General features: G+C 37.3%; 1 protein-coding gene across 31 annotated transcripts in view; it reads right to left on the bottom strand.

The window, feature by feature from the left end:
- The window catches only part of SOX6 (SRY-box transcription factor 6), a 677134-nt gene that overhangs the window by 201388 nt on the left and 449208 nt on the right, over nt 1-26538 (bottom strand). For all 31 annotated transcript variants that reach the window (XM_043902204.1, XM_043902115.1, XM_043902289.1 and 28 more), the window contains 2 exons: nt 11825-11997; nt 8969-9037 (listed from right to left, as the gene is read on the bottom strand). In XM_043902204.1, the coding sequence (XP_043758139.1) occupies nt 8969-9037; nt 11825-11997 (242 nt within the window). The remainder of the gene's footprint in view (nt 1-8968; nt 9038-11824; nt 11998-26538) is intronic.

Genomic DNA, 26538 nt, shown 5'->3' with positions numbered 1-26538 from the left:
TCGAACCCAGGTCTCCCACATTGCAGACAGATTCTTTACCAGCTGAGCCACAAACCTGCCTGCTGATGCAAGAAACTTAAGACATTCGGGTTTGATCCTTGGGTCAGGAAGATCCCCTGGAGGAGGGCATGGCAACCCACTCCAGTATTCTTGCCTGGAGAATCCCATGGACAGAGAAGCCTGGCAGGCTACAGTCCATAGGACTGCACAGAGTTGGACATGACTGAAGCAACTTAGCATGCACGCACCAAAAGAATCACTCAGCCATAAATATATTTCATACCATGTTACAAAAAGATCCCAATTTTGTTCTTTTTATCTCTTTCTTTGTGAGAATGCAGCCAAAGTTGTACTAGTTCTGAGATATAAACTGATTCTAACAGCCAATCTTCTTTTTCTTTTTCTATTTAAAGATAAAGAGAGTGTAATGAGATTTTAGATGTTAGGTATTATTATCCACATTTTACAAACTGGGAAACTAAAGTGCACTAAGATTTTCATATCACAAAAAGGGCAAATGGAGATACAACCTGGAATGCTGGAAATAGTACTAGTCTAGAAGTCAAGGACAGTTGGCTTCCACTCATGGCTCTGACAACATGTAGCTTTTTAAGCCTGGATGAGTTGTTGTCTATGCCTCAGCTTCCTTGTATAAAGTAAAGGATTTGTACTAGAGAAAGAGTCCCAAAGGAATTTCAAAGAAAAACAGAAGTGGGAACTTACATATATTTGGGAACTTTTTATTTTACCAACTAAAATTACTAGAAAACAAAGAAATGAAGCACACGCCATCCATTATCACCTATGCTTCATAAAAGGAAAGGGCATTTTAATTCCAAAAAAAGAAGAAAAAGAAAAAACATAAACTTAGGGTTATTTTTATGTATAGCTTAACAGTAAACTCACTATATTGTTGTACAATAGGAATAGGTACCCACCCTACCCCTGGTCAGTGAGTGAGAGCCGTGAGGACCACTAGAGGATGTGTTCAAGTTTAACACTCTGTGAAAGCAGAAGAAGGAAAGCGGAACGAACATCTCACATCTCTCAGTGTAGTGCTGCTGCAATACTGTCTTAAAATTCCATCATTAAAGAACTATCTCTACAACCTTTGCCATATCCAAGTACCCAATTATTACTTACTTATAGTTTTATTTAAATTGACTTTTTTTTTTGCTTAAATACATTTATTTCAAAAGCACTACCTCAAATAGAAAACCAACAGGAAATTCAATAGAAAATCACTTGTCATACGTAAATGATAATGTAACAATAAAAATAAAAGTTTTACTTTAGTTCTAAGCACTATTGTCCCCCAAAGCTCTGAGACTAAGATCTCTCTCGCCTACAAAGAGAGAGATTAGCACAACCTAAAAAGGGTTTAAAGTGTACTAACACTAAACTGAGCCCTCAATGTAATCAGAGAGATCAAGGGAAAAAGAGCTGCTTTTTCCCTGGGGAACTGATTCAATGTTATGTAATGTCATATGCTGGCACCACCTGGATCATCCGCCCACTGGGCTCCGTACCCTCCTGCCCCTTAAGAGGTAATGCACTCTCCCACTCTTCTTTAATCCCAGAAAGAAGCAGAGGCTTTGGCTTCCTTGAATTTTCCCTGATTTGAGAAGGAGCCGGGGAGTAAAGTCTGAGAGATAAGCAGAAGTAGATAAGATACAAAAGGGAAAGTCACCTAGAGAGAGTTCAGGAAACTGAAGGCTAGTGCATGAAAAGCATTGAGATTCACCATCAGGCTCTGGCCAGCTGAATGAGGTCTTTGCCGTAAGAAAATAGGTAGCAAGCTGATTAATAATTCTATATAGCAGCTAAAAGGATCTGGTTCGGTATAACTTCTTTTTATTTCTAGATCCACTCCAACTTTAACCATCTAGCATGATTAACTCACGCAGAGTTTCTAATCCACAGTAAGAATTTATATTTTTATCTAAGGCCATTGCTATTCATGAATTATAGCAGCTTTACCTATTCTTTATAATTCAGAAACTTCATTATTAAAATGTTAGAAGCAGGCTATAGAGCATCTATCATTACTTAAAAAGTTAATTCGATTACATAAAAGAAATAATTAGATTTGCATTTTTATCTTGGATTTAAACTTTCAAAGATCATAGCAGCCTGCCCATGGGCAATTAAAAACAGCATACAGAAGAGAAATAGAGGAGAGAGGGTCTGTTTTTCCTGGCTAATTCAAGATTGAAGATAGAATTACAAAATATTTTAAGGGTTTGCTGAAACTGGGGGCTAATCCTAGACTTCTAAGCTTTGTTTAGAACTCTCATTTCATTGCCAGAGTATCAGATACACATACAATGCTAATAGAAGTATCGAATTACTTTCAATGGGTTTATTTAGTCCTGTTCAGAGGCTGTTGAAAGGAGATCCCTTACCTGATCAATAACACCCCAAAAAGGACCATTTGCTAGAGCCAAAACAGGAGCAGTGTAATTGCTTTTTGTTTATCAATGCTAAATACAATTAACAAAGAGATACAACATATACAACGTAAAACAGAGGAACTACGTGAGATTCCAAGGTTCCTTACTTTCCTCAGTCTTTCTGCTGTCTGTTCAGCCAATTCCAAAAGACAATAAATGCAAGGTCCAGCTCTTAAAATTAGAGGTCAGTTAGATACTAAATGATGAAGCATATCTTCAAATATATATCTATTATTATTATCCTGGCAAAAAATTAATTAACCAGGTCATGCAGGCCATGAAGGCTAATGTATAAAGTAATTATTTCTGATCTTTAGACAACTACTTCACATAAAAAGGTAGTCCTTATTCTGCTCAGCAGATACCTGAAATGCCTGTAGTTAATCATATTGAAGGAAACAAGAGGCAAGGTTTATCTCCTTAAAAGGTGAGAGTACATCTCAAGTTATTCTGTTTAATGGTTTAAGAACAATCACCTCTCTACTCATAATATTAATACGTCTACTGGTTATGTAGGAAGAAAGGAGAACACACATTTAATGGCACTCCACCACATGACAAACACATAGACGCACAAAATATGCAAACAGCACAGATGAATATATTATAATCAAAACAGAAAACACTATGTATGAAAAATACTCACATACTCCTAAAGAATAGAGTGACGCTTCAGTGAAGAGACAAACACTTGGTTGTATAAATAAGCAGCATGTATAATTAGAGCATTTAAAAGAGAAGTTTTCAGATAAGAGAAAGAGTATCTGCAAAGCAGCAGCAATGGCATTAGTTCAGGCCTTCCACAGACTGAGTTCATCATGTAATTCATGAATTAAACAGTGACTGAAAGACAATGAATATTGTATATTAATCATGCTAAGTCACTTCAGTCATGTCCGAAACATGTCTGGAAACGCTTCAGTTATTTCCTTCTTCAGGGGATCTTCTCAACCCAGGGATCAAATCCACATCTTTTATCTCTCATTGCATTGGCAAGCAGATTCTTTACCACTAGCCCCACCCGGGAAGCCCATATATTAATCATAATGATTAACAAATAACCACAAACTTCAAGTTTCACAATTTTACCCATAACAGTATATGTATATTAATTAACTGAATCACTGGCTCTGGCCCTGGAAGCCAAATGCCAAATAAAATCCCAACCAACCAGTTCCTTCATCTTTTTTTTTTTTTTCAGTTCCTTCTTAAGAGACTACTGTTGACAGGTCAGTGATGTGAGGAGAGGACACTGTCTATACAGTACACAACACAGCCACTTGAATCAATTCCAAAATTGGGGTCTAAAGAGACATGAATATACAGATCACACCATTCAGGTCTGAAAAACAGAAAGTGTCTCATAGAGATATTTTAATAAAGTGAATTCTCTTGCAAAGATTAAGTTCTAGCAACAAAATGCTGTCATTAAATATGTTTCTACTGACATTCTATCAAAACCAAAAAATATGATATGTCCATGAAGAATATCTTCTCTAGATTCTAAAACCATGACATGGTCAAATGAGGTTAGATGAATAAATATATGGATGGATCAAGAAATCAAGAGTTATAAAATATTTTCTAGTTTGCTTAGATTAGACTTATATTTAATGACTGATTAAAATGTTGTAAATATGTGCTGATATATCCAATGGATTCAAAGTGAATTTTGTTTACTAGTCAATATAATTCACAAATAAAATGCTTCAAAAGACTGACTAAGATACTATGGTGCATTGTGGGAGACAAGGAGAAAGAAATTACTGAAGCAGTTATTTGTTCTTTGGAATTAGAACAAGAGCAATATTCCCAAATTCAAGGATCCATATTCCATGATCTGTTAGTTTTGCTTTCCACAAACTTGATAAAAACTGTGCTATTTCTGTCCAGGCTAAGTTGCTTCAGTCATGTCCAACTCTTTGTGACCCTATGGACTGCAGCCCGCCAGGCTCCTCTGTCCATAGGATTCTCCAGGCAAGAATACTGGAGTGGGTTGCCATGCTCTCCTCCAGGGGATCTTCCCTACCCAAGGAGCAAACCCACGTCTCGTGTCTCCTGCACTGGCAGGTGAGTTCTTTACCACTAGCACCACTTGAAAAGCCCCATTTCTGTCCTGCAAATATAAAAAATGTCTAACTTTTTGGCCTCACATCCAGGGAATTATCTGGGAGAAATATCAATAACCTCAGATATGCAGATGACACCACCCTTATGGCAGAAAGTGAAGAAGAACTAAAGAGCCTCTTGATGAAAGTGAAAGAGGAGAGTGAAAAAGTTGGCTTAAAGCTCAACATTCAGAAAACTAAGATCATGGCATCTGGTCCTATCACTTCATGGCAAATAGATGGGGAAATAGTGGAAACAGTGTCAGACTTTATTTTTCAGGGCGCCAAAATCACTGCAGATGGTGACTGCAGCCATGAAATTAAAAGACGCTTACTCCTTGGAAGGAAAGTTATGACCAACCTAGACAGCATATTAAAAAGCAGAGACATTACTTTGTCAACAAAGGTCCGTCTAGTCAAGGCTATGGTTTTTCCAGTGGTCATGTATGGATGTGAGAGTTGTTCTGTGAAGAAAGCTGAGCACCGAAGAATTGATGCTTTTGAACTGTGGTGTTGGAGAAGACTCTTGAGAGTCCCTTGGACTGCAAGGAGATCCAACCAGTCCATCCTGAAGGAGATCAGTCCTGGGTGTTCATTGGAAGGACTGATGTTGAAGCTGAAACTCCAATACTTTGGCCATCTGACTCAAAGAGCTGACTCATTTGAAAAGACACTGATGCTGGAAAAGATTGAGGGCAGGAGGAGAAGGGGACGACAGAGGATGAGATGGTTGGATGGCATCACCAACTCAATGGACATGGGTTTGGGTAAACTCCGGGAGTTGGTGATGGACAGGGAGGCCTGGCGTGCTGTCGGTCATGCGGTTGCAGAGTTGGACATGACTGAGCAACTGATCTGATCTGATCCAGGGAATTACTTACTATGTAACAGATCAGAGGAATCACCATTTTCCCCAAAGCACAAACAGAGGGATTGGAATTCACTAAGCAAATAGCCTCCTTAAAGATCTGTTGATATTAAAGAATTTTAAAAACAATTTAAAGTTATTAACCTGATTTTTTAAATGGTAAAAATTGACTCATCAAAAGTTCAAAAACACTGGTTCACAAAATCATTCATTTTACGATTTCATCATGGCTTAAAGACCATGCATGCATGCTAAGTCACTTCAGTTGTGTCTGACTCTGTGACCCTTTGGACTCTAATCTGCCAGGCTCCTTTGTTCATGAGATTTTCCAGGCAAGAATACTGAACTGGACTTCCATGCCCTCCTCTAGGGGACTTTCTGACCCACGGATGAAAACCATGTCTCTTGGGTCTCCTGCATTGGCAGGCGTGTTCGTAACCACTAGTCCCACCTGGGAAGTCCACATAGTCTTAAAAGTATCTCTTTAAAAATGTAGTTATAATTTACCAATGTGAAATTACATTAAAATTATATTCAAGGAAAAAATACACAAATGAAATAATTTCTAACTACATGTACAGAATAAGTTTTGAATGACTGCAAATAAAAAAAATAAGCTCAAGGACTTTTTATAATACTATCTTAATCCTGCCTTTTCCTATTGCTAATGAAGAATTCTGCCTTTCAATGTGTGCAAATCATTCAGGTTTTCATTTGTTTACATTATTATAGACCCAGACGTGTTTGTGTGTGGTTGCTATAATAGGTTAGACACTCTTTCCTTTCTTTTTATTACAGTTTGCAAATTCCAAAGCAACAAGTACTAATTCAGAAGTCAGCATTCTGAACTCCAAGTAAAGAACAATCTTGAACGTAATCACCTGATACTTAGGATCTATGGCCAATTGCCAAGGCTTAATCTTGCTGACCCTGTTAGGAAATAAATTCTAGAATACAAGATTTTAAAAGAAGGAAAAAGGTAAAACTTGGGATCTCAAATTGTCACTGTATTCATTCAGTTTTAGAAGAGAAGTTACGTTTTGTATTTATTATCTTATTTTAATCTCTGTTTTGTTTTTAAAAGAGACATGTTTCTTCATGATAGAAAAATGTTTGAAGCATTCCTTAAATCTCATATTTTGCTCAAATTAAAATGAGTCCAACAAAAGTCTCTCTCTTAAGTTTGATCATGCCTATAGCTGGCCAAAAACCTTATTTGAAAATACAGTTAACCCATTTCCCTTCCAAAAAAATAACTAAAATTCTGAATATTAAATACATGCTTTGTGTCAGAGATGAATATGTTTTGGGTAAGGAGTGTTTTCCAGTATTTGAAAAATTCTTTGAATGGTGTTATACTCGATTAGATAAACACTGACAAGATATGCAGTGAAGCAGTAGCTCAGGACAGATTAAACTGGAAATACAGATTATTGCCTCCTCTTTTCTTAAAAAATAAAATATGAATTCTTATTACAAAAAATCCCATATTTCTAAAATTAATGTAACTATTTTGAGTCTGTCTATGATTTTTATAGTTTATACTGCTGAGATCAGGCCTGATTGGCTTCAATTTTTAAAAATTTAAACAACGAGAAATATGTATAAAATTTAAAGCAATTGAACTTCTATTAAAACACTTGAAAAACCAATACTCTTGTCTTCTCAAATTGAATATTCTGATGAATAATATTTTAAGATCATGTTCTAGTTTCCTGAAAAAGATTTCAACTCATATAATCGTTATGACCATAGAATCATATGTAATCAATAAATGCCTATAATATTTCACAAAGATAATTTGAACTAATTTTGTTGCTGTTCATCTGAGATCCTCAGTACCACAGGCACACATCAGTTAAGACATCCAGTTAATGCAAGCAACTTTGGACTGAGAAGTGAAATATATTCAAAACAAATAACGAAGTAGGTAATAAAGAGGTAGTAAAAACATTAATAATAAGTAACTGATATGAGAACATCTCAGGGAATTTCTTCCATTTCTGCTTTACAAATAGGAGAAACAGAGAATACTCTAAACAGTCAGGTTATTTAACACCTACCAAGTTCTTAGAGAGGGATCTAGAGAAAAATGTAGGAAGCCACAGGCTAAAAATCTTGACCTTAGCAGTGGGAGACATACTGAAAATTCTAATAAGGGCAGAGCAAGGGAACACCTGGACAGTTATTTAATTAAGGATCTCAGCATGAGTCATAAGATATCAGGATAAGAAATTATTCCAAGATTTAATTAATAAAGTTTGACTGTCCAAAATGCCAGAGACATACTATCTACTCTATTATGTTCGGATTCATTATTTTGAAACATATAGACTTGATTATGGAATAAAGAATCAGAACTAATTAAAACAACAACAACAAACACTAGTTAAAACTTCCTAGTAAAGATGGACAAAGTGCCAAATTAGGTACAAATACTTCTTCAGGTACCAAATCAGTATTTTTAATTCAGTGGCTACTACCCAGAACACTCAGTGTGACTACACAATGATGCAAAGATCTAAATCATTGACTTTCATTGGTAAGGTGAAATAAGTTATAACTTTATGTAAATGATTTTTAAAAACATAGGAAGGTGTAATACTAATCCCAAGGAAAGGACTAATATAATTCAGAATATTGTGCCCCAACTAGGCTGAATAATATATCCCAGTATAGAAAATATCTACAACAACCAGGAGAAACCCAGAGGCTGTGGTGGGGACATGTAACTCTGGGATCAGTATGCCTGAGGTTTAATCACCAGACAACCAATTGTTTACTCTAAGGCTTTCTAGAAGTCACACACCCACCTATGGGCATATCCGAAAATGGAGATCACTTCCCTTACCTATGTCAAATAGCTGTTAGTTGAATTAACCGTCAAATATCTAACGAAATAACAGAAACCAGAATTCTTTCTCAGGCCACTGTAATTATGATCTCTATATTGTGTTACCCTGCCACAAAAAAAAAAAAGAAAGGAAGAAAGAAAAGGAATAAAAAAAAGAAATTTCTAAATTATAAGCTTCTTGAAGACAATTACTAATCTTTATATTCCTTTCAGCATCTAGCAGAAATGCAATTAATATCTTAATTATTATCAACCTTTTCCTAGATCATAAGATTCTTCTCATAATTTACCCAATCAGACATCCTAACAAGCAAATAAACATAAGCCTCTATCCATGATACTATCAGATGGTAAACTACAGAGCAAGTAGTTTTGTGGCAATAAAACTAGCATGAGTATGCAACCTTGGAAACCATTATGTTTTCACTAGGTTGTATTAGTCAAATGGCAGATGGTAAAAAAGGTAAGGTTTATCCTGCTTGTGCATCACATCGGAAAAGAATGCTTAGACTTCCACCAAGTCGATATTTCCTACATCCACTTATACAACTGTGTACAACATCCTTGAATAAAAGCCCTATTGGTGCTGTTTATAAGAGAAGGGTGCATTTGCAGCATTTTAAATTCCATTTTCAAGGAGGAAAGTATCTAAGTATAATCAGACAAGAGTAATAAATACACAGACCTGGATCTGTTGTTGCAGAAGATTAATTTTGTGCTGCTGTTGCAGAAGTTGCTGCTGTTGTCTTGCAATCTATCAGAAATAAAATGTCATTAAGTTAAAATGAAATGCTTACACCTTTGCCATTACCTGAGGGACATCTGGTACTACAATAATGTTTTATTGTACTTCTAATATGAAAGAATTCCTATAAAATGAGAGAGGCAGAATCAGAAAGTTGGAGAGAAGGGAAATATTTCAAACAGGTGCCATCTCTCTGCTTACCCCTAAATCTTGACCTGTACATGAAAACTACCCCTCTTGTATTACATTTGTGAGCAGTTCATCTATATCTGCACTTGTCATCTGGAAAGAATGGGAGTTTCAAAATCTGATCCTTGGAGAATAAAGACAGGAAAACTCTGGCTACATGTTTCTGAGGAGTTTAATTTGGATTTAAAAAGTAAAATTCATAAGGAAAGACATGAAAGAACTTTCTATTACTTAATACATGGCCTACTTTGGTGAGACCTTTTCTACTGTAAAAATTTTTAGAACTGATAATGCTTACAAATATTGTCAGGGAATTTCAAAAGAAAAAAAACATTAAAAAACAAAAACTTTTATCTTTTTTATTGCTGATGTAATGTGTAATGTACAAAGCATTTTTTTAAAAAACAAAATTTCATATTTATTCACATCTTTTTTATTGTAATGTGTTAGTTTTATTGTACAGGATCCACATATAAGTTTTGTATTCCCTTGCTTCATCCAACAAATTCAACACCTTAACGTGTCATCTGGTCTATAAAAAAAAACATTAACCACTTAATGCAAGCCCCATTGAAGACTGAATCTTCCCCTCAGGAGAGCAAAGAACTTCTTTAGGATAATAGTGTTTACTATAAAACATGAGTTAGGTGTCAGGCTGCTTATTACCTCAAAATCTGAGCTGCTGGAGCTTGAAACCCATGGGAATGCCCCTTAGTGAGAACACACTCACTGCCAACCTAGGAAGCCAGAGAAAAAAATGGCCAGAAAGCTCTTAGGATGACTTGGTTTCATGATGCCTATAGGCAAGAGTTATGCTCTCCCTATTTCTTCTATTTCCAAAACATTCTAAAATGGACAGTGTTGAAAATGAGTGTGAATTACCCCTCAGCTGTATACTTCCTGAGTCTTTTTGATATTTTAGCCTAGAGTAGAGGGAAATACCCAAACTACATTCTTTTCAGCAGAAGATGACAAATAGCAGTCTGCCCCCAAATATAGCTTAATGGTTTCTGGTGATGACTGGTTCATACTAGAAGTTATGATAAAGCTGCCCCTAACATAGGCTACAGTTTAAGAAATGGGACCACTCCTCCCCAAAGCTTTAGAAGCAAAATGGAAATAGCATTTAATCAGGTTGAAAAGGCTCACTCTGCTTATCACCATTCAAATCAGAATTGGACAACTCTGCACCTCTAGGTATACAAGCTGGATCTCTGAATATTTATTCCCTCTTAGCAATCCAGTGAAACACCGCTAGACATCTAATATTGATGGTCCCTCCTAAATGATAAAGTGCTGCATAGAAATGCGTCCAAAACACCACAGTGCAATTACCATCATCCACTCTCGACGTGTGGGTTTGACACAGTGAAGTATGGTACATAAGCACCATGTGGCTCAAATTCTGAATTTTATTTGCCAATCGGTTGAGCTACATGCTCGCTTCATTGAGCATGACAACCTAGTTTTAAGTGTCATTTAATTTTCATTTTGAAATATAATTACAAAGTGTTCACTGTAAGATATCACTCGTCTGCAAATGTGTCAAGATTAATTTGTGCTAGCTTATTCACAAGTGTCAATAGTTAATTACTGTGTCATCTCTGGATGGCTAAATGACATTCTAACTTCTGATTTTTTACAGTGTTCCTTTATGTTATTTTCCATTAGGGGCTGAGTCCATATTCCTACATGTGGGCAAATATTCAAGCATATAAAATACCAGACGTCACAACTCATTAAAATCAACAGAGCATATATTGCTCTATATACCCCTATAAAATACATTTAACTGAAAAGATAATTCCAGTAATAATGTCAGATTCCTAAAAACTGCACATTAATTTGGATCTGTCTGATCTAAAGCATCAGGGACCACTTTATAGGATCCTTGTTGTTAGATTAATGTACTCTTATGAGTCAGGAAAAACATTTGGGAAAGTGATTTATTTTTTAAAAGATACACACTTAAACTTTGCTATTTTTCTTCCTTCTCACTTCTAAATCAATGAAGTCAAATTCTTCCAGGAGCCATGTGTTAATTTGTTTTTAATGATTTACCTATGCTAAAGAGAGTGACCATATAATTTATCAGCCTAGCCAGGACAACTTTCACAGGTGGAAGAGGGGAGTATTAATAATTACTCTGGAAAACATACATTAATCAGAGCTATTCTGGAAAAACTGAGACGTGTAGTCACCCTACCTTGAACCAGTAAGTTAAACGATTCTCAAAGTTTTTCTAGACCAGGATCTTCTTTTACTGGATGAGAATAAGAGGTCCAGAGAGAAGCGATTTACTCATGGTTAAGTGACACTGGGGATATATGTGATACCTACATGAACAAGTACCCCAGAGTACTTAATCAAATCCAAATGTTCTGGAACAATGTTATCATTTCAGTTATGACCAGTTGCTATTATGCCTCTCTTTGTCCTCCACATATCCCCTCAGTATTCTCAACGACCCTGGATTTCCAGAAGGCTTCTTTCTTTCCTTGTCTTTTTTTAGGAAGGCTTATGACAAATAAACCAATCAATGTGATTACTCTCTGAGCTTGGCACATCCCACATCTCCAGTTCATCAGCTCCTTTTGCAGGGCTCACCTGTTCTTGCTGTTGGCGAGCAAGGTCCATTTGCTGCCGTTGTTTCTCAATTTGTGAGGCTGCCAGTTTCTTCTGTTCATCATGCGCTGCCAGGAGCTGCTCCCGTAAGCTGATCAGCTGGGTAATCATGGTGGAGAGCTGCCGTTCCTTTTCTGCCAGGCTCTCAGGTGTACCTGAAATGGAAGTGAAAAGATATCTCACAAGTTTGAGAAGATTCTGAATGAATTAGGGAAGTGAGTGGGTAGGCAGATTTAGAAAGGGACTGCTCTAAGATACAAATATCTGGGACAATAACTGGAGGTCACTGTGAGTGCAAGAACTCTATGGAGTAGCAAAGGAATGAGCACTAGGGTTAGTCATTGCCCTGCCAAGAAAAAGGACTGTTGCCAATAAAATACTCACTCCTCCCTCTTTTTCTTTAAAACAAAACAGAACAGAACAAACTACTCCATTCTCTCCCTTTCACCACATTTCCCTTCCCTCTCCACCCAAATCTATCTTGTCAAGCTAGGAAACTTATGCTATTTAGTACCAAAGATTAGAAACTATAGGTTGTATTAATATTCTATAATCACCTCTACCCTCAATGACTAACAGAGAATATAAGACAGGGTAGGTACTTAATAAATGTTATTTCAGTACTTTTCTGATCACTGCCCTCATGAAATTTTTCTATAGTGCAAAGATCTATCTCTGAAGCTTAGAAGTCAGAGGTCTCTCTTGGCTATGGGACCAGGGACAGAAAGAGGAAAAAAATAAATAAATAAAACTGTCTTGCCTCAGGTGACAATGAAACTGATTTTTTTTTCCTCCTGCGACGGGTTCAAGCTAAAGTCCCCAAGTTCATCCTTAAAGGCAAAAATATTGCTTGGGGGGCTCACTCACCCCTTTGTCATTTGTCATTCTTCAAAGGGAAAAAACACATTCAAGGTTGAAAAGGTTGAAAAGGTTATGATGTCACTGCACACTTATGGTATGCACTAATGGTGCTGAGCAGTCTATTTATGGGCAAATTGCACAGCTCTCCTAAGTAAAGGGTACAGAATCCTTTTGTGACTCGAAATTAGAGCATTTTACTGTAGTATAAGATAAGAATTTCAACCCACTGTATTTGAGCACACAGGTTTCATTATGAAGAAATGATCTATGCTTTGAAAGCTTTTCAGAAAGATGCCACCAGCTGTCAAAAGAGATAAAGATTGCCAATTTTTGTGTGTGTGGAAGAGGAGACTTCCAATCTCCTTATGAAATTCCCCTCATTTCTGCTAAGAAAGCACTAGGACAATCTGAGAAACTGAACATATTTTAATTAGCAAAAGACCTATTTTTTGAGTGGGCCCATGGGAAAAGGGAGCCTTCAAAGGATGTTGGCTAGCCCTTACTAATATATGATTCTCACAAGATAAGACCTGATGTCAGTTGAGAAGCTATAATATTTAGGATTACTTTGGTATTAGTGCCAATTCATGTCCTTAAAAATAAATAAGTAAACACATAACTAAATAAACTGTCAATGTTCCATAATCCTTAAAGATTTATTGAGCTGAAAGGTGGCCTAAAATCAAAATTAAAAGAAAAATAAGATAGTGAAATGATATTAGAAAATGTACTTCACTGATGGAAACAAATTCTATATCTCAAAGATTGTAACCAGTTGTTCTTTCTAGCTAAAGAGAATGATTTTTATAAATGAGTTTTTATTTCAGCAATAGGAATCTAAGCCTAGTGAGAGAAAGAACTTCTTGATCCAGAAATATTAAAATACAAAATCAGGTTCCTGGAAGGGATCATAAAATCTCTTCCAAAGTAAAACAAGCTCAACTAATATAGATGTTAATGATATATAGGAATGAGGAGATATAAAACAAGTATAAAATTTACTTACTCATTTCATTAAACTTTAATTAAAGAATATTTCCTGAATCTCAGGTACTATATCAAGAACCAAGGATACAGATACTATAGCAAGTAAAAGCAGACAGTTTCCTACTCTCACCCTCATCAAGTAATCACACATATAAGTGTTCAGTTCAGTTCAGTCCTCAGTCGTGTCCAACTCTTTGCAACCCCATGAATCGCAGCACACCAGGTCTCCCTGTCCATCACCAACTCCCGGAGTTCACCCAAACTCATGTCCATGGAGTCGGTGATGCCATCCAACCATCTCATCCTCTGTTGTTCCCTTCTCCTCCTGACCCTAATCCCTCCCAGCATCAGGGCTTTTTCTAATGAGTCAACTCTTCGCATCAGGTGGCCAAAGTATTGGAGTTTCAGCTTCAGCATCAGTCCTTCCAATGAACACCCAGGACTGATCTCCTTTAGGATGGACTGGTTGGATCTTCTTGCAGTCCAAGGGACTCTCAAGAGTCTTCTCCAACACCACTGTTCAAAAGCATCAAGTTTTCGGCACTCAGCTTTCTTCACAGAACAACTCTCACATCCATACGTGACTACTGGAAAAATCATAGCCTTGACTAGATGGACCTTTGTTGGCAAAGTAATGTCTCTGCTTTTTAATATGCTGTCTAGGTTGGTCATAACTTTCCTTCCAAGGAGTAAGCGTCTTTTAATTTCATGGCTGCAATCACCATCTGCAGTGATTTTGGAGCCTAAAAAAATAAAGTCTGCCACTGTTTCCACTGTTTCCCCATCTATTTGCCATGAAGTGATGGGACCGGATGCCATGATCTTAGTTTTCTGAATGTTGAGCTTGAAGACAACTTTTTCACTCTTCTCTTTCACTTTCATCAAGAGGCTCTTTAGTTCTTCACTTTCTGCCATAAGGGTGCTGTCATCTGCATATCTGAGGTTATTGATATTTCTCCCGGCAATCTTGATTCCAGCTTGTGCTTCTTCCAGCCCAGCATTTCTCATGATGTACTCTGAACGTAAGTTAAATAAGCAGGGTGACAATATATAGCCCTGACATACTCCTTTTCCTATTTGGAACCAGTCTGTTGGTCCATGTTCAGGTCTAACTGTTGCTTCCTGACCTGCATATAGGTTTCTCAAGAGGCAGGTCAGGTGGTCTGGTATGCCCATCTCTTTCAGAATTTTCCACAGTTTACTGTGATCCACACAGTCAAAGGCTTTGGCATAGTCAATAAAGCAGAAATAGATGTTTTTCTGGAACTCTCTTGCTTTTTCGATGATCCAGCAGATGTTGGCAATTTGATCTCCGGTTCCTCTGCCTTTTCTAGTCTACAACTAAATAAGAATTATAAACAGGACAGATACTTGCTGGGAGGTTTAACCAAGTCTGGAAGGATCAAGACTCAGGAAGGTATGCCTGAAAAAGTATCAGTAATAAGTTAACAGAAACATGAAGAGTTAACTACTCAAAGAGCTGTAGGGTGGTCAAGAAGTTATTCAGTAGGAGAAAACAACACAGACAAAGGCTCTGTGAGGTGCCAGGTGGTGGTGGAGAGTGTCAGTGTATGTTTCAGAAATTGAAAGAAGGTAGTAAAACTTAGGTAAAAACAAACAAAAAAACAAAGGAGAGTAGAGTACTAAATGAGGCTAGAGAGGTAGGAAAAGGTCACACCATTCAGCTCCTTACAGACCGTGCTGGATGAACTTCATATTTATTCTAAGAAAATTTCGAAATCACTAAAATATTTTAAACAAAAGATGATGTTGGCATTCTGGCTATAGTGTGTAGAATAGTTTGGGAGTTATTAGAACAGATAAATGGGATATATGCACATTTTATTACATATTTTTTGTATGTAACAACAACATTCTGAACTAACAACATTCTGATTTACCTGTAATTTTTTTGCTATACATACATCTTGATGAAGTGAAAAAGCTGGCTTCAAGCTCCACATTCAGAAAACTAAGATCATGGCATCCGGTCCCATCACTTCATGGCAAATAGATGGGAAATAGTGGAAACAGTGGCTGACTTTATTTTTCAGGGCGCCAAAATCACTGCAGATGGTGATTGCAGCCATGAAATTAAAAGATGCTTACTCCTTGGAAGGAAAGTTATGACCAACCTAGATAGCATATTAAAAAGCAGAGACATTACTTTGTCAACAAAGGTCCATCTAGTCAAGGCTATGGTTTTTCCAGTAGTCATGTATGGATGTGAGAGTTGGACTATAAAGAAAGCTGAGTGCCGAAGAATTGATGCTTTTGAACTGTGGTGTTGGAGAACTCTTGAGAGTCCCTTAGACTGCAAGGAGATCCAACCAGTTCATCCTAAAGGAAATCAGTCCTGAATATTCATTGGAAGGACTGATGCTGAAGCTGAAACTCCAATACTTTGGCCACCTGATGCGAAGAGCTGACTCATGCGAAAAGACCCTGATGCTGGGGAAGATTGAGGGCAGGAGGAGAAGGGGACAACAGAGGATGAAATGGTTGGATGGCATCACCGACTCAATGGACATGGGTTTGGGTGAACTCTGGGAGTTGGTGACAGACAGGGAGGCCTGGCGTGCTGCAGTTCATGAGGTCGCAAAGAGTCAGACACGACTGAACGACTGAACTGAACTGAACATGTATGAGGTGAGTTAAGAGAACACTTACTGGACACTGGTAAAGTTACTGTGACATAATTCTTTGTTAATAAAGAAGAGCATTCACAGGAAATTTGGGGCAAGGACCAGTAGAAGAGTTGGATCTGGCAGTTAGCTTCCTCAGTAAAGACTGGAAAATTTTCTCTTCTCTGCTAGGTTAAACTACATCTTTTCCAAAACCTTTAATATATTTCCCTTTCTTCCCTGCATAGGAAACAGAGGAGCTAAGGATAACATATAAATGGCTTCTTAACCTTCTCTTTTCAAGGTGAAGCTAACAGATCCATAAATGAATAGATGCTTCCAATACTAACAGACATGTATACCTGAATTTACAGAGAAACATGATTTAACTGAATCTTTTTACAAATCAGCATGCTACACAAGTTGTTTAATTGTAAAACTTCAATGATATCTAAATAAGTCTTTCATTGACCTTAAAAAGATACGTGTTTAAGAAGAAAACAAGCCACAATCAGTATATTTATAGTGAAAAGTTAGGTGCACATATAAGGCTATTGTTATCTTATCCTTAAATCTGAGAAGCATGTATATATTTTGAATAGGTGTGAGTGGCATGACAAATGCAGTTTGAATGAAACATAGTAGTATAACAAATTTAAAATTGCTCCTGAAATGGGAAATATACATGTGGATATATATGTGTACACACACACATATTAGCCTATACATTTAGATAATATAAGCTCTTATATAATGTAAACTGATTTCTAGTTTTGTGGCTCAGTGGTAAAAGAATCCACCTGCCAATGCAGGAGGAACAGGAGCTGCCAATTTGATCCCTAGGTCAGAAAGATCCCCTGGAGAAGGAAATGGCAACCACTCCAGTATTCTTGCCTGGAGCATTCCATGGACAGAGGAGCCTGACGGGCTACAGTCCACAGGGCTGCAACGAGTTGGACACGACTGAGTGACAGCACGCACACACACGTATGTAGGACTATACATACATATGCGTGTAGTCATTCTTCTGTTCTATACCCATTGTATTTGTTCATATGTAGTGGTTTAAACTCAAGTATCTAAATCCGTGGTGCTGGATTTTTGTTTTAATTAACAGCAAATGTGTATGCAGCTATAATAAAAATAATATCAAGTCTAAATCACACTGACTAATCAACCTGCAAGCACGAGTTACTTCATCTCAAAAATACTAGTTTAACTGAACGTGAAACTTTGCCATAGCAAAGGAACTAACAACTGCCAGCGTTATTTAAAAGTAGACAATTTAATAAGACATAGTGGGGCAACCTAACTACATATTAAGTAAAGCAAATAACCCTATAGAATGCTCTTAGAAGGTAGTCTAACTCTATGTAGGAAATCTTGTCTCACATTACATTTTGAGGTTTGATCAAATCAACTTAGAAAAAAAGTAGATCAGATCCTGAGGATCTGCCCAGGCCAGCAGAGGTCATCAGTAGCTGCCTACATCATCTGTTTCTCATCTCCAGGCTCTCTTAAAATGATTCTTAAAACCACTGCCAGAAAATAGTCTCTCCATAAAAGCAGAAGTAGTTTCATAAACTGAAAAAAAGGAACCAGCAAAAAAAGCTTCCGTACACAGCTTCTCTACAAGTTAGGGCACCAGCTTTTATCCACTATCACACACACACTGCCCCTGACACTCTTTGCAGTAAACTGTATTCTCCAACTGGAAAGACAATGCAATAGGGTTTTTGTTGTGTGTGTGTGTGTGTTTTTCATGGGGTCGTCTTTATCCCCAAACCACATCTGTCTTGAGTTTCTCTCAGATTAGTCAGGTGGATCAGTGCTCCCCAGGGCCTGCTCCAGCTGAAGTATTTTAATTTGACTAAACACCTGATTTATTTTATCTCTCCGATGAGAAAGGCAGTTTGTCTTAATAGAGCCTGTCAGCCCACAGTCCCATTCACAGCAATTTACAGGCAGCCAGGGACGCTGAAGAGAAGAGTGCCGTGATTCTGTATTTTATCCTCCTCCAGAAAGCACCTAAAAGCAGCTATTCACTGCTACTGCATGTGGCATTTTAGAACTGAATTAGCTTTTTATTCAAGTAACTACACTTGTTGTGAATAGCTTATCTGTAAAATTGCTACATTCACTACTGATTTTATTAACCTTTGGCTCTATCACAAAATGGTCTTCAGTTAGGAAAGACCTTTAAAATTGACACATTTTTTTCTTAGGGGCCTCTATTCCAGTGACTTCAGATTTACTGAGTTTGATCCATTGAATTCTTTACCAGTTGTACTTAAAATTTTGAGTCTCAATAGGAAGTCAATAGTGTGTAAATAAGGAAACACTTTTCAAAATGTAAATACAGCAGCAATTTCCCTCATCAAAAGTTTTCAAATACCATCTTTCACCATAACAGTTTCAAAATCAGCCCTCTAGCCTTTTTTGGTCATAATCAGAAGAAGTTGAAAAAAAAAATTAACTAAAATAGACTCTTTATTTTAAACTTTGCAAAGTATAACTACCTGTCCCTAGGTACAAAGCCAATAGAGAAATTCAAAATAGATGGGAATTTAGGTAAAATAATAAGACAATTAGGACAAATCCTTTCTTCATATAGAATAAAAAATTAAAAATCAAGTGTTTTTTTTTTTTTTAACATCAGCTCCTAAAAGTTAGTATCACAATCTGCTAGTTAATTTTGCCCATGTGAAATATACATAATTACAATCAGTGGTGCTAGAAATAAGACTGGGCATTGGGAAGTCCCTAAAGATTCCACATCTGGATATGGGAGGCACCTTGCAGACAGCACTTTAATAAATGGATGTGCCTCACCTCTTTTACAATATTCCCCTATCTAGGACTTCTAAAATATAAAAATCTTAAACAGGTCACTCACTTAATATCTGTCCTCTGAAAGTGGATCACTGCTGTATGGTGATGACTAAGTTTTTTCTAATGAGAAAACCCAGAAACACAACAGTGGAAAGAGAGACAGAGAAAATTAGAAATGCGAGGGGGGATTGGTAGAAAAAGAAAGAGAGAAGGCCGAAGGGGAGAAACTAAGAGGGAAGTAGAGAGAGAGGGGAAGAGAACAAGCAAGGACAGCTAAATTAAGTTTTGTGAATTTCTCTGCATGTTTTTTATTTCTTCATATTTACAAAATGAGGGGTAGCAGTGCTAAAACACAAAGTCTACCAAGTCAAATAAAACTAATATTAACAAATTAGTTTGGCATTATCTAGAAATGTGTCCTAGCTAATTTAAAATAAGACTTCTACCTAACCATTCTTTATTGGATCACATACTACTTTAATATAGTTAATAGGACTAAAGAGCAAAATTACAAGAAGTCTGGGTTTGAACAGTGTGTTTGGAATGATGGGGAGAGGTGGCAGTAACACTGGAGAGGAATTCTGATAGATAAATACTTTTCCATATCAATCCTGGAAAGGATTAAAGAATTTAACAATAATTCCAAGCAGCATCAATCACAGAACTCAGTCAACAATCCAGAAAGATTTTAAATTAAGTTGAAAAGAAAAGCTCTTGAGAGTCAATTCCCTGGTTAGTTCTAATTTTTTTAAATGGACATTGTTTGAGAAGAAAGACAAAATACAATGCTAGTCATAAAAGAAGGCCGCATTTGATCTTTTCTGCCCACAGGTAACCTGGTTAAACTGTGGCATCTCAAACTGCAGCCTCCTCACACATCACATGGGCTGTGATGTCTCTACTTCACAAGCTCAGTCCACCATTTAGCACTGGCCTTTTTGATACAGCGTTCTTTTAAATGTCACAAAATAGAACAGCAGAAAGTCAACAAAAATAAATAGGGTAAGCTGAAGAAAATAACAATCCGTCAGAAGGTCCCCTGATAAAAGTTACTTTGTGGTGACTGCCCAGAAAGGAACCCCTGTCCCAGTATACCAGCAGCTAATTTGAGTTCTAAAAGCTTTCCACTCTAAAGGGCCCCAGTGCATCATAAAGATAAAGGATTTCAGTACAAAACCACCACAAAGACCTCTATTATCTTATCAGTCTTTGGTTACAACAGCTGAACCAATATGACTAAATTCTGAATGACTTTTTTCAAAAGAGTAAAATACTGGAATTTCTTTGTTTTCTCATCAGTCAGCTATTGTCATTGCTCCCATATGCTACTATCCACTACTTAGTAAATAAAAAGTTTCATAAATGCAGCAATTGTGCTCTTAGGAATCACTTAGGGACCACCACACAGGAAGTGTGGCTCATGGATCGAGGTACAGGCTGTTTTTTTTTCCCTCACCCAATGTATGAGAATTTTCTTCTTAAAATGTAAACACTCACTTAAAATGTCATTAAAATTTTACTGTGTATGAGCAAGAGAAGGACACCCAGCAACTCCTAAATTAAGTTCAACTCTCCTGGAATAGATTCCAGGCACACTCACCTCTCCTTTAGTTTCCTCTCTCTCTAGCTGCAAAAGGAAGTCTATTCCTGGATCAACTGAGGTCTATTCATGTCGCAGATCCCAAAAGAGTAAGAACAATCCATGGAATTCTGCCATCTAGGCTCCTAACCTCACAGCTGGGTCTTTAGCCCATTGTGCTTTATTAGCTCATCCTTTCAGGGTCTGGAAATGAAGGTATCCTGAAATATCTCTCCTTGAGCATGATATGCTCTCATCACATTATTGTTCTCAATGGATAATAACTGGTCAATGGCTACATCTTCACAATGCACACATAAAAAGAGTAATTTCTGATCTTTCTTAAATGCAAAATTCTTTGGTCCTTTGGGGGGAAAAGTAAAAAAAAAAAAAAAATTGCCAACATGCATTATAGGATCGGCTCTTTCTCCAGAAGCTCCATCAGAGTTAGAGGAAAGGAAAATAAGGATTAAGAAAAATAAACCAAGGTATTTAACAAAGTATTGTCTTAAAAGATTTTATGTGATAGCTAATTTAATTATCATTCTAACCACTAAGGAGCTTCCTTGGTGGCTCAGATGTTAAAGAATCTGCCTGCAATGTAGGAGACCCATGTTTGATCCCTGGGTCAGGAAGATCCCCTGGAGAAGTGGATGGCTTCTCACTCCAGTATTCTTGCCTGGAAAAATGCCATGGGCAGAGGAGCGTTGTGGGCTATAGTCCTTGGGGTCACAACGCTGAGTGACTTCTGAGTGACTAACACAAATGTTGCATTATTTTCATTTCACAGATGAAAAACTAACTACTAAAAGTAAAGAAACTTGACCAATTCAGACCATTTGAACAGATTTGAATTCAGGTCTTCTGATTCTTAATCCAAGGAAGTCTGGAGCCTAAGGGAAAGCTAGCTATTATATCTTTCCTTGCCTCACACTTAAAATACATTATAGGAAATTTCTAAAAGTTAGGAGCAATGCTCTAAGGGACCTAGAATTTTAATATCACATAAGGCTTTGAAAGTGAATGTTGTGGCCAGTTAGCTCAGTTGGTTAGAGTGTGGTGCTAATAACACCAAGGTCGTGGGTTTGATCCCTTTATGGGCCGGAATAACTTTTGGGCTTCCCTGGTGGCTCTTATGGAAAGAATCTGCCTGCAATGCAGGAGACTAGGGTTCGATCTCTGGGTCAGGAAGATCCCTTGGAGGAGGGCATGGTAACCCACTCCAACATTCTTACCTGGAAAATCCCATGGACAGAGGAACCTGGTGGGCTATTGTCCATGGGGTCACAAAGAGTCTGACATGACTGAGCAACTAACACACATGGCTTAGAAATATACAATTTCTTAGAAAGGGTTTCTTTACAAAATGAGAAGCCTATCTTTTAGATAGGCTAGGCAATTAGAATACCAAGGAGTTGAGCAAATTGAACTTTGATACCTTACAGATTAAAAACAGATCATGATATTAAGTAATATACCTGGAGTTACTTAGGAAATTAGCACCTAGCCTGGCAGTCAAGATCCTCTGTTATGTTTATTCTCCAAACCTATTTTCCCTTAGTCTCCTCAATGAGCATATGACTTCCTGGTTCCAAACAAATACAAGATTATACAGACAATGACATCCCCAAATATTCGAGATACAATATTTATAACACCCATGAAAGGCTGAAAAATATACTCAAATATTTTGCACATCAAGGGCACTGCTGTCATGGAGTACAGTGTCTCTGCAGGCTGGAACAGTAAGCTGCTAGCCAAGAGGAAATCACCTGGAGAAAACTAGTAAGTGTTCCTAGCAAGGTCTGAGGAATTCTCAAATACAGCTAAGTCTTAAGACAATTGATTGTACAAACACACCACAAACCTTGCCCATTTCTACATTGTATTTATTACTTGTCCAGTGTAAATTAGGGGACCCCTGCCCTAATCTAATATGCCTTATTTTACAAAGATAATTGTTTAAACTTACATAGCAAGTGCTGCACTCAATATGCCAGCAACTATGGAAAACTAAGCAGTGGCCACAGGACTGGAAAAGGTCAGTTTTCATTCCAATCCCAAAGAAGGACAAAGACAAGGAATGCTCAAACTACCGCACAATTGCACTCATTTCACGCACTATCAAGGTAATGCTCAAAATCCTTCAAGTGAGGCTTCAACAGTACATGAACCAAGAGCTTCCAGATGTACAAGCTGGATTTAGAAAAGGCAGAGAAACAAGACATCAAATTGCCAACACCTGTTCAATCACACAGAAAGCAGTGAATTCCAGAAAAACATCTACTTCTGCTTCATTGGCTACTGTAAAGCCTTTGACTATGTGGATTACAACAAACTGGAAAATTCTTAAAGAGGTGGAAATACCAGACCACCTTACCTGCCTCCTGTGAAACCTATATGCAGGTCAAGAAGCAACAGTTAGGACTGGACATGGAAAAACAGACTGGTTCCAAATTGGGAAAAGAATACATCAAGACTGTATATTGTCACCATGCTCATTTAACTTTATGCAGAGTACATCATGTGAAATGCTGGGCTAGAGGAAGCACAAGCTGGAATCAAGATTGCCGGGAGAAATATCAATAACCTCAGATATGCAGAAGACAACAACCTTATGGCAGAAAGCGAAGAGGAACTAGAGAGTCTCTTGATGAAGGTGAAAGAGGAGAGTCAAAAAGCTGGCTTAAAACTCAACATTAAAAAAATGCTGATCCTATCACTTCATCGCAAATAGATGGAGAAACAATGGAAATAGTGACAGACTTTATTTTCCTGGGCTCCAAAATCACTGCAGATGGTGACTGCAGCCATGAAATTAAAAGATGCTCCTTGGAAGAAAAGCTATGACCAACCTAGACAGCATATTAAAAAGCAGAGATATTACTCTGCCAACAAAGGTCCGTCTAATCAAAACTATGGTTTTTCCAATGAGAGTTGGACCATAAAGAAGGGTGAACACTGAAGAACTGATGCTTTTGAACTGTGGTTGGAGAAGACTCTTGAGAGACCCTTGGACTGCAAGGAGATCAAACCAGTCAATCCTAGAAGAAATCAATCCTGAATATTCATTAGAAGAACTGATGGTAAAACTGAAGCTCCAATACTTTGGCCACCTGATGTGAAGAGCCAACTCGTTAGAAAAGACCCTGATGCTGGGAAAAATTGAGGGCAGGAGAAGAAGGGGACGACAGAGGACAAGATAGTTGGATGGCATCACTGACTCAGTGGAATGAGTTTGAGCAAGCTCCAGGAGATTTTGAAGGACAGGGAAACCTGGCGTGCTGCAGTCCATGAGGTCACAAAGAGTCAGACACAACTGAGCGACTGAACAAAAACAACAACATAGCAGTTGTTTTATGCAATGAAGAGCCTGATATATCTTAACTCATTTATTCTTCATAACAATCCTGTGCAGTAGATCATACTGTTTTCTGCATTTCAAAGATGAAGAAACTAAGGCATAAAAGATTAAGGAATTTGCCCAAGTCTTAAGCTATTAAATCTTTATATCTGAGATTCAAAATCAGGCAGTTTGGCCATAGTTTGTGTCCTCTTAATAATGATGATAAATGGAAAATGGGACTAAAAAATGGCCCAACTTCTCAAAACTACTTCACTCATCAGACAGAGAGCTGAAATTCTCCTTATAATATTTTGTTTTAATGCAATGTTTTCTGGGGTCCTTAGTAAAATGAGAACTCACCTAGGGAAGTATCTATGATATTTTTTTTCTTTAAGATGGCTCAACCCACAAAGCCCTATTGACCTTTCAGTCTGAGTCACAAAATGTCTACCATTGTTTGTGGTCATCTTTCACTATTAATTTAGTCTCTCACTCATACCCACTCTCTTTCTCTCCCTCTGATCTTATTTCCTCCAAATTCTAATCTCCTGGTGCTGATCCAGCCCCTCCCATCCCATACCCCTCACCTGGATTTCTATGTGTCCCTCCACCAGACCTACTACGTGAACCTGGACTCTCAAATCATGGAATTTTGGCTTTTTTCAGAGGATGATGTGGTTGGTCCTCTGGCTTTTAGTACCCTTTTTGACTCCTCTGAGAATCCCCTGATTCCAGGTCTAGCAAAATGAAATACAACCTTGACACAAATTACTTGATCAGCTATCCACATAGCCCAGTCCAGACTACCGGTTTTTTCTGTATTGTTCATAGGTATCAGAACATTCAAGTGGGCCTGGATGTTTCCAATGCTAATAAGACTTGATGGGAAAGTGTGCTTAAATTTTTAAATTAAGACAAACCTGAACTAAGGGAGATTGTCTATTTGGTTTTTTTACGTAATAATAGATAGTTCACAGTTTCCCAAATTACAATACTGAGTATCTGATCAGATAACAGGCCAGTAATACAGATCTCACCCATCACAAACTCAGACTGTGAGTGTGTAGAGAGAAAGTGGAAGTGGAAATTTTTATTCTAAAATTGCTGTTTCTTTGTTCTGTCATATTTGAATACAGCTGGATAAATAGCATGTTCTTTTCATTCTCAGTTTTGACTTTAACAATGATTTCGGTGTATGATAGGTGCTATCATCATCATATTATGAAAACATATTATGTTCAGAACGATTTTTTGAAGGTGATCTAATGTTTCCCATGAGAATAGATAATATTCAAGACATAAATATTAAGGAATGTCAAAGAAAGACAATTAAAACCTGGGTCCAGAAATGAGGCAAGGTCTCTCATCACAGGATGATTTTGAACATGTTGAAGTAGAACATGAAGAAAACAATTTAAAAAACATTTCTAAGCCTCTTAAAAATTAAACTAAAAGTCAACGTATGTTTGTTTGGCCTATAAACAAAATTAGTTCAGTCACAAAAGGATGTCCTATTCTCACACTGGGACATTCTCTTACAAATGCATAGAAAGAGTGATTCAAAGCTTTAAAAGAGTTATGATCACCTTATTCAATAATTACAGGTTATAAATGGAATTTTAAAAGAAGTTTATAAAAACCGTGTTTCTAATAGAACTCTTAAATGTTCAGTTTTACAATTGTCAAATGAATAAAACAAAAGATCTTCAATTTTTTTTTTAACATGAAGGCAAAAGCTAGATTTGTGATCCTGAGGCAGAAAGGGGAAATTATATTAATATTTGAGCCTCATAAGAAATAGAATGCCACAATCAATGTAGTAGTACTGAAAAATTACCTCAGGAGTGCTGGACACGACTTTTTGAAAAGGCAAATGTCTGAGAAGGCAACCAAAAGACAATTGCAATAGTTGCATTTAGGAGTGATACTTAAAAAGGTCTTTTCTTGTAAAAGATGATTATAACATTAGTGGTCCCAGGATAATTGCAGTGGCAGCAGGCTGGGCAAACACATAGATCTCAAATGACATTCTCCCTCCTGGACTCTCTTGGCTCCTCACCCAGGCTTAAAGGCTCTGCTGCAAATTAGATAAGAATCGTAGTGCCACTCATAATTCTGTAGAGAAAATTGGTGGGGAGGAAGGGCAAATGATAGACCACAATGGGTACTTCCTTCTGTTAGCTCCTTAAGGGCAGGGTCTATGCCACATGCTTCTCTGTGACAAAGCACAGACAGTGCATATCATTTATTTTGTGCTGAGTAAAGTTAAAATGAACCTAATAACCAACTCTAAATCAGTAGTTCCCAGAATAGTTGGAGATAGGCAGCCAGAGCAATTAACAAACCAGATGCAATTGCTCTGAACTTCAGCAGTATTTGATCCAAGTCTGAGTTGCTTTCAGTTTGGTAACCATTGTAACTAACTGAATTTAATGGTTCTCCCCGCTGTTATGTAAGCAGTAGAAAT

The sequence above is a fragment of the Cervus elaphus genome, chromosome 1 (assembly GCF_910594005.1).
Source record: "Cervus elaphus chromosome 1, mCerEla1.1, whole genome shotgun sequence".
NCBI classification, from domain to species: Eukaryota; Metazoa; Chordata; class Mammalia; order Artiodactyla; family Cervidae; genus Cervus; species Cervus elaphus.
Note: the sequence above shows the minus strand (reverse complement) of the source record. Positions and strands in the feature narration are given on the sequence as shown.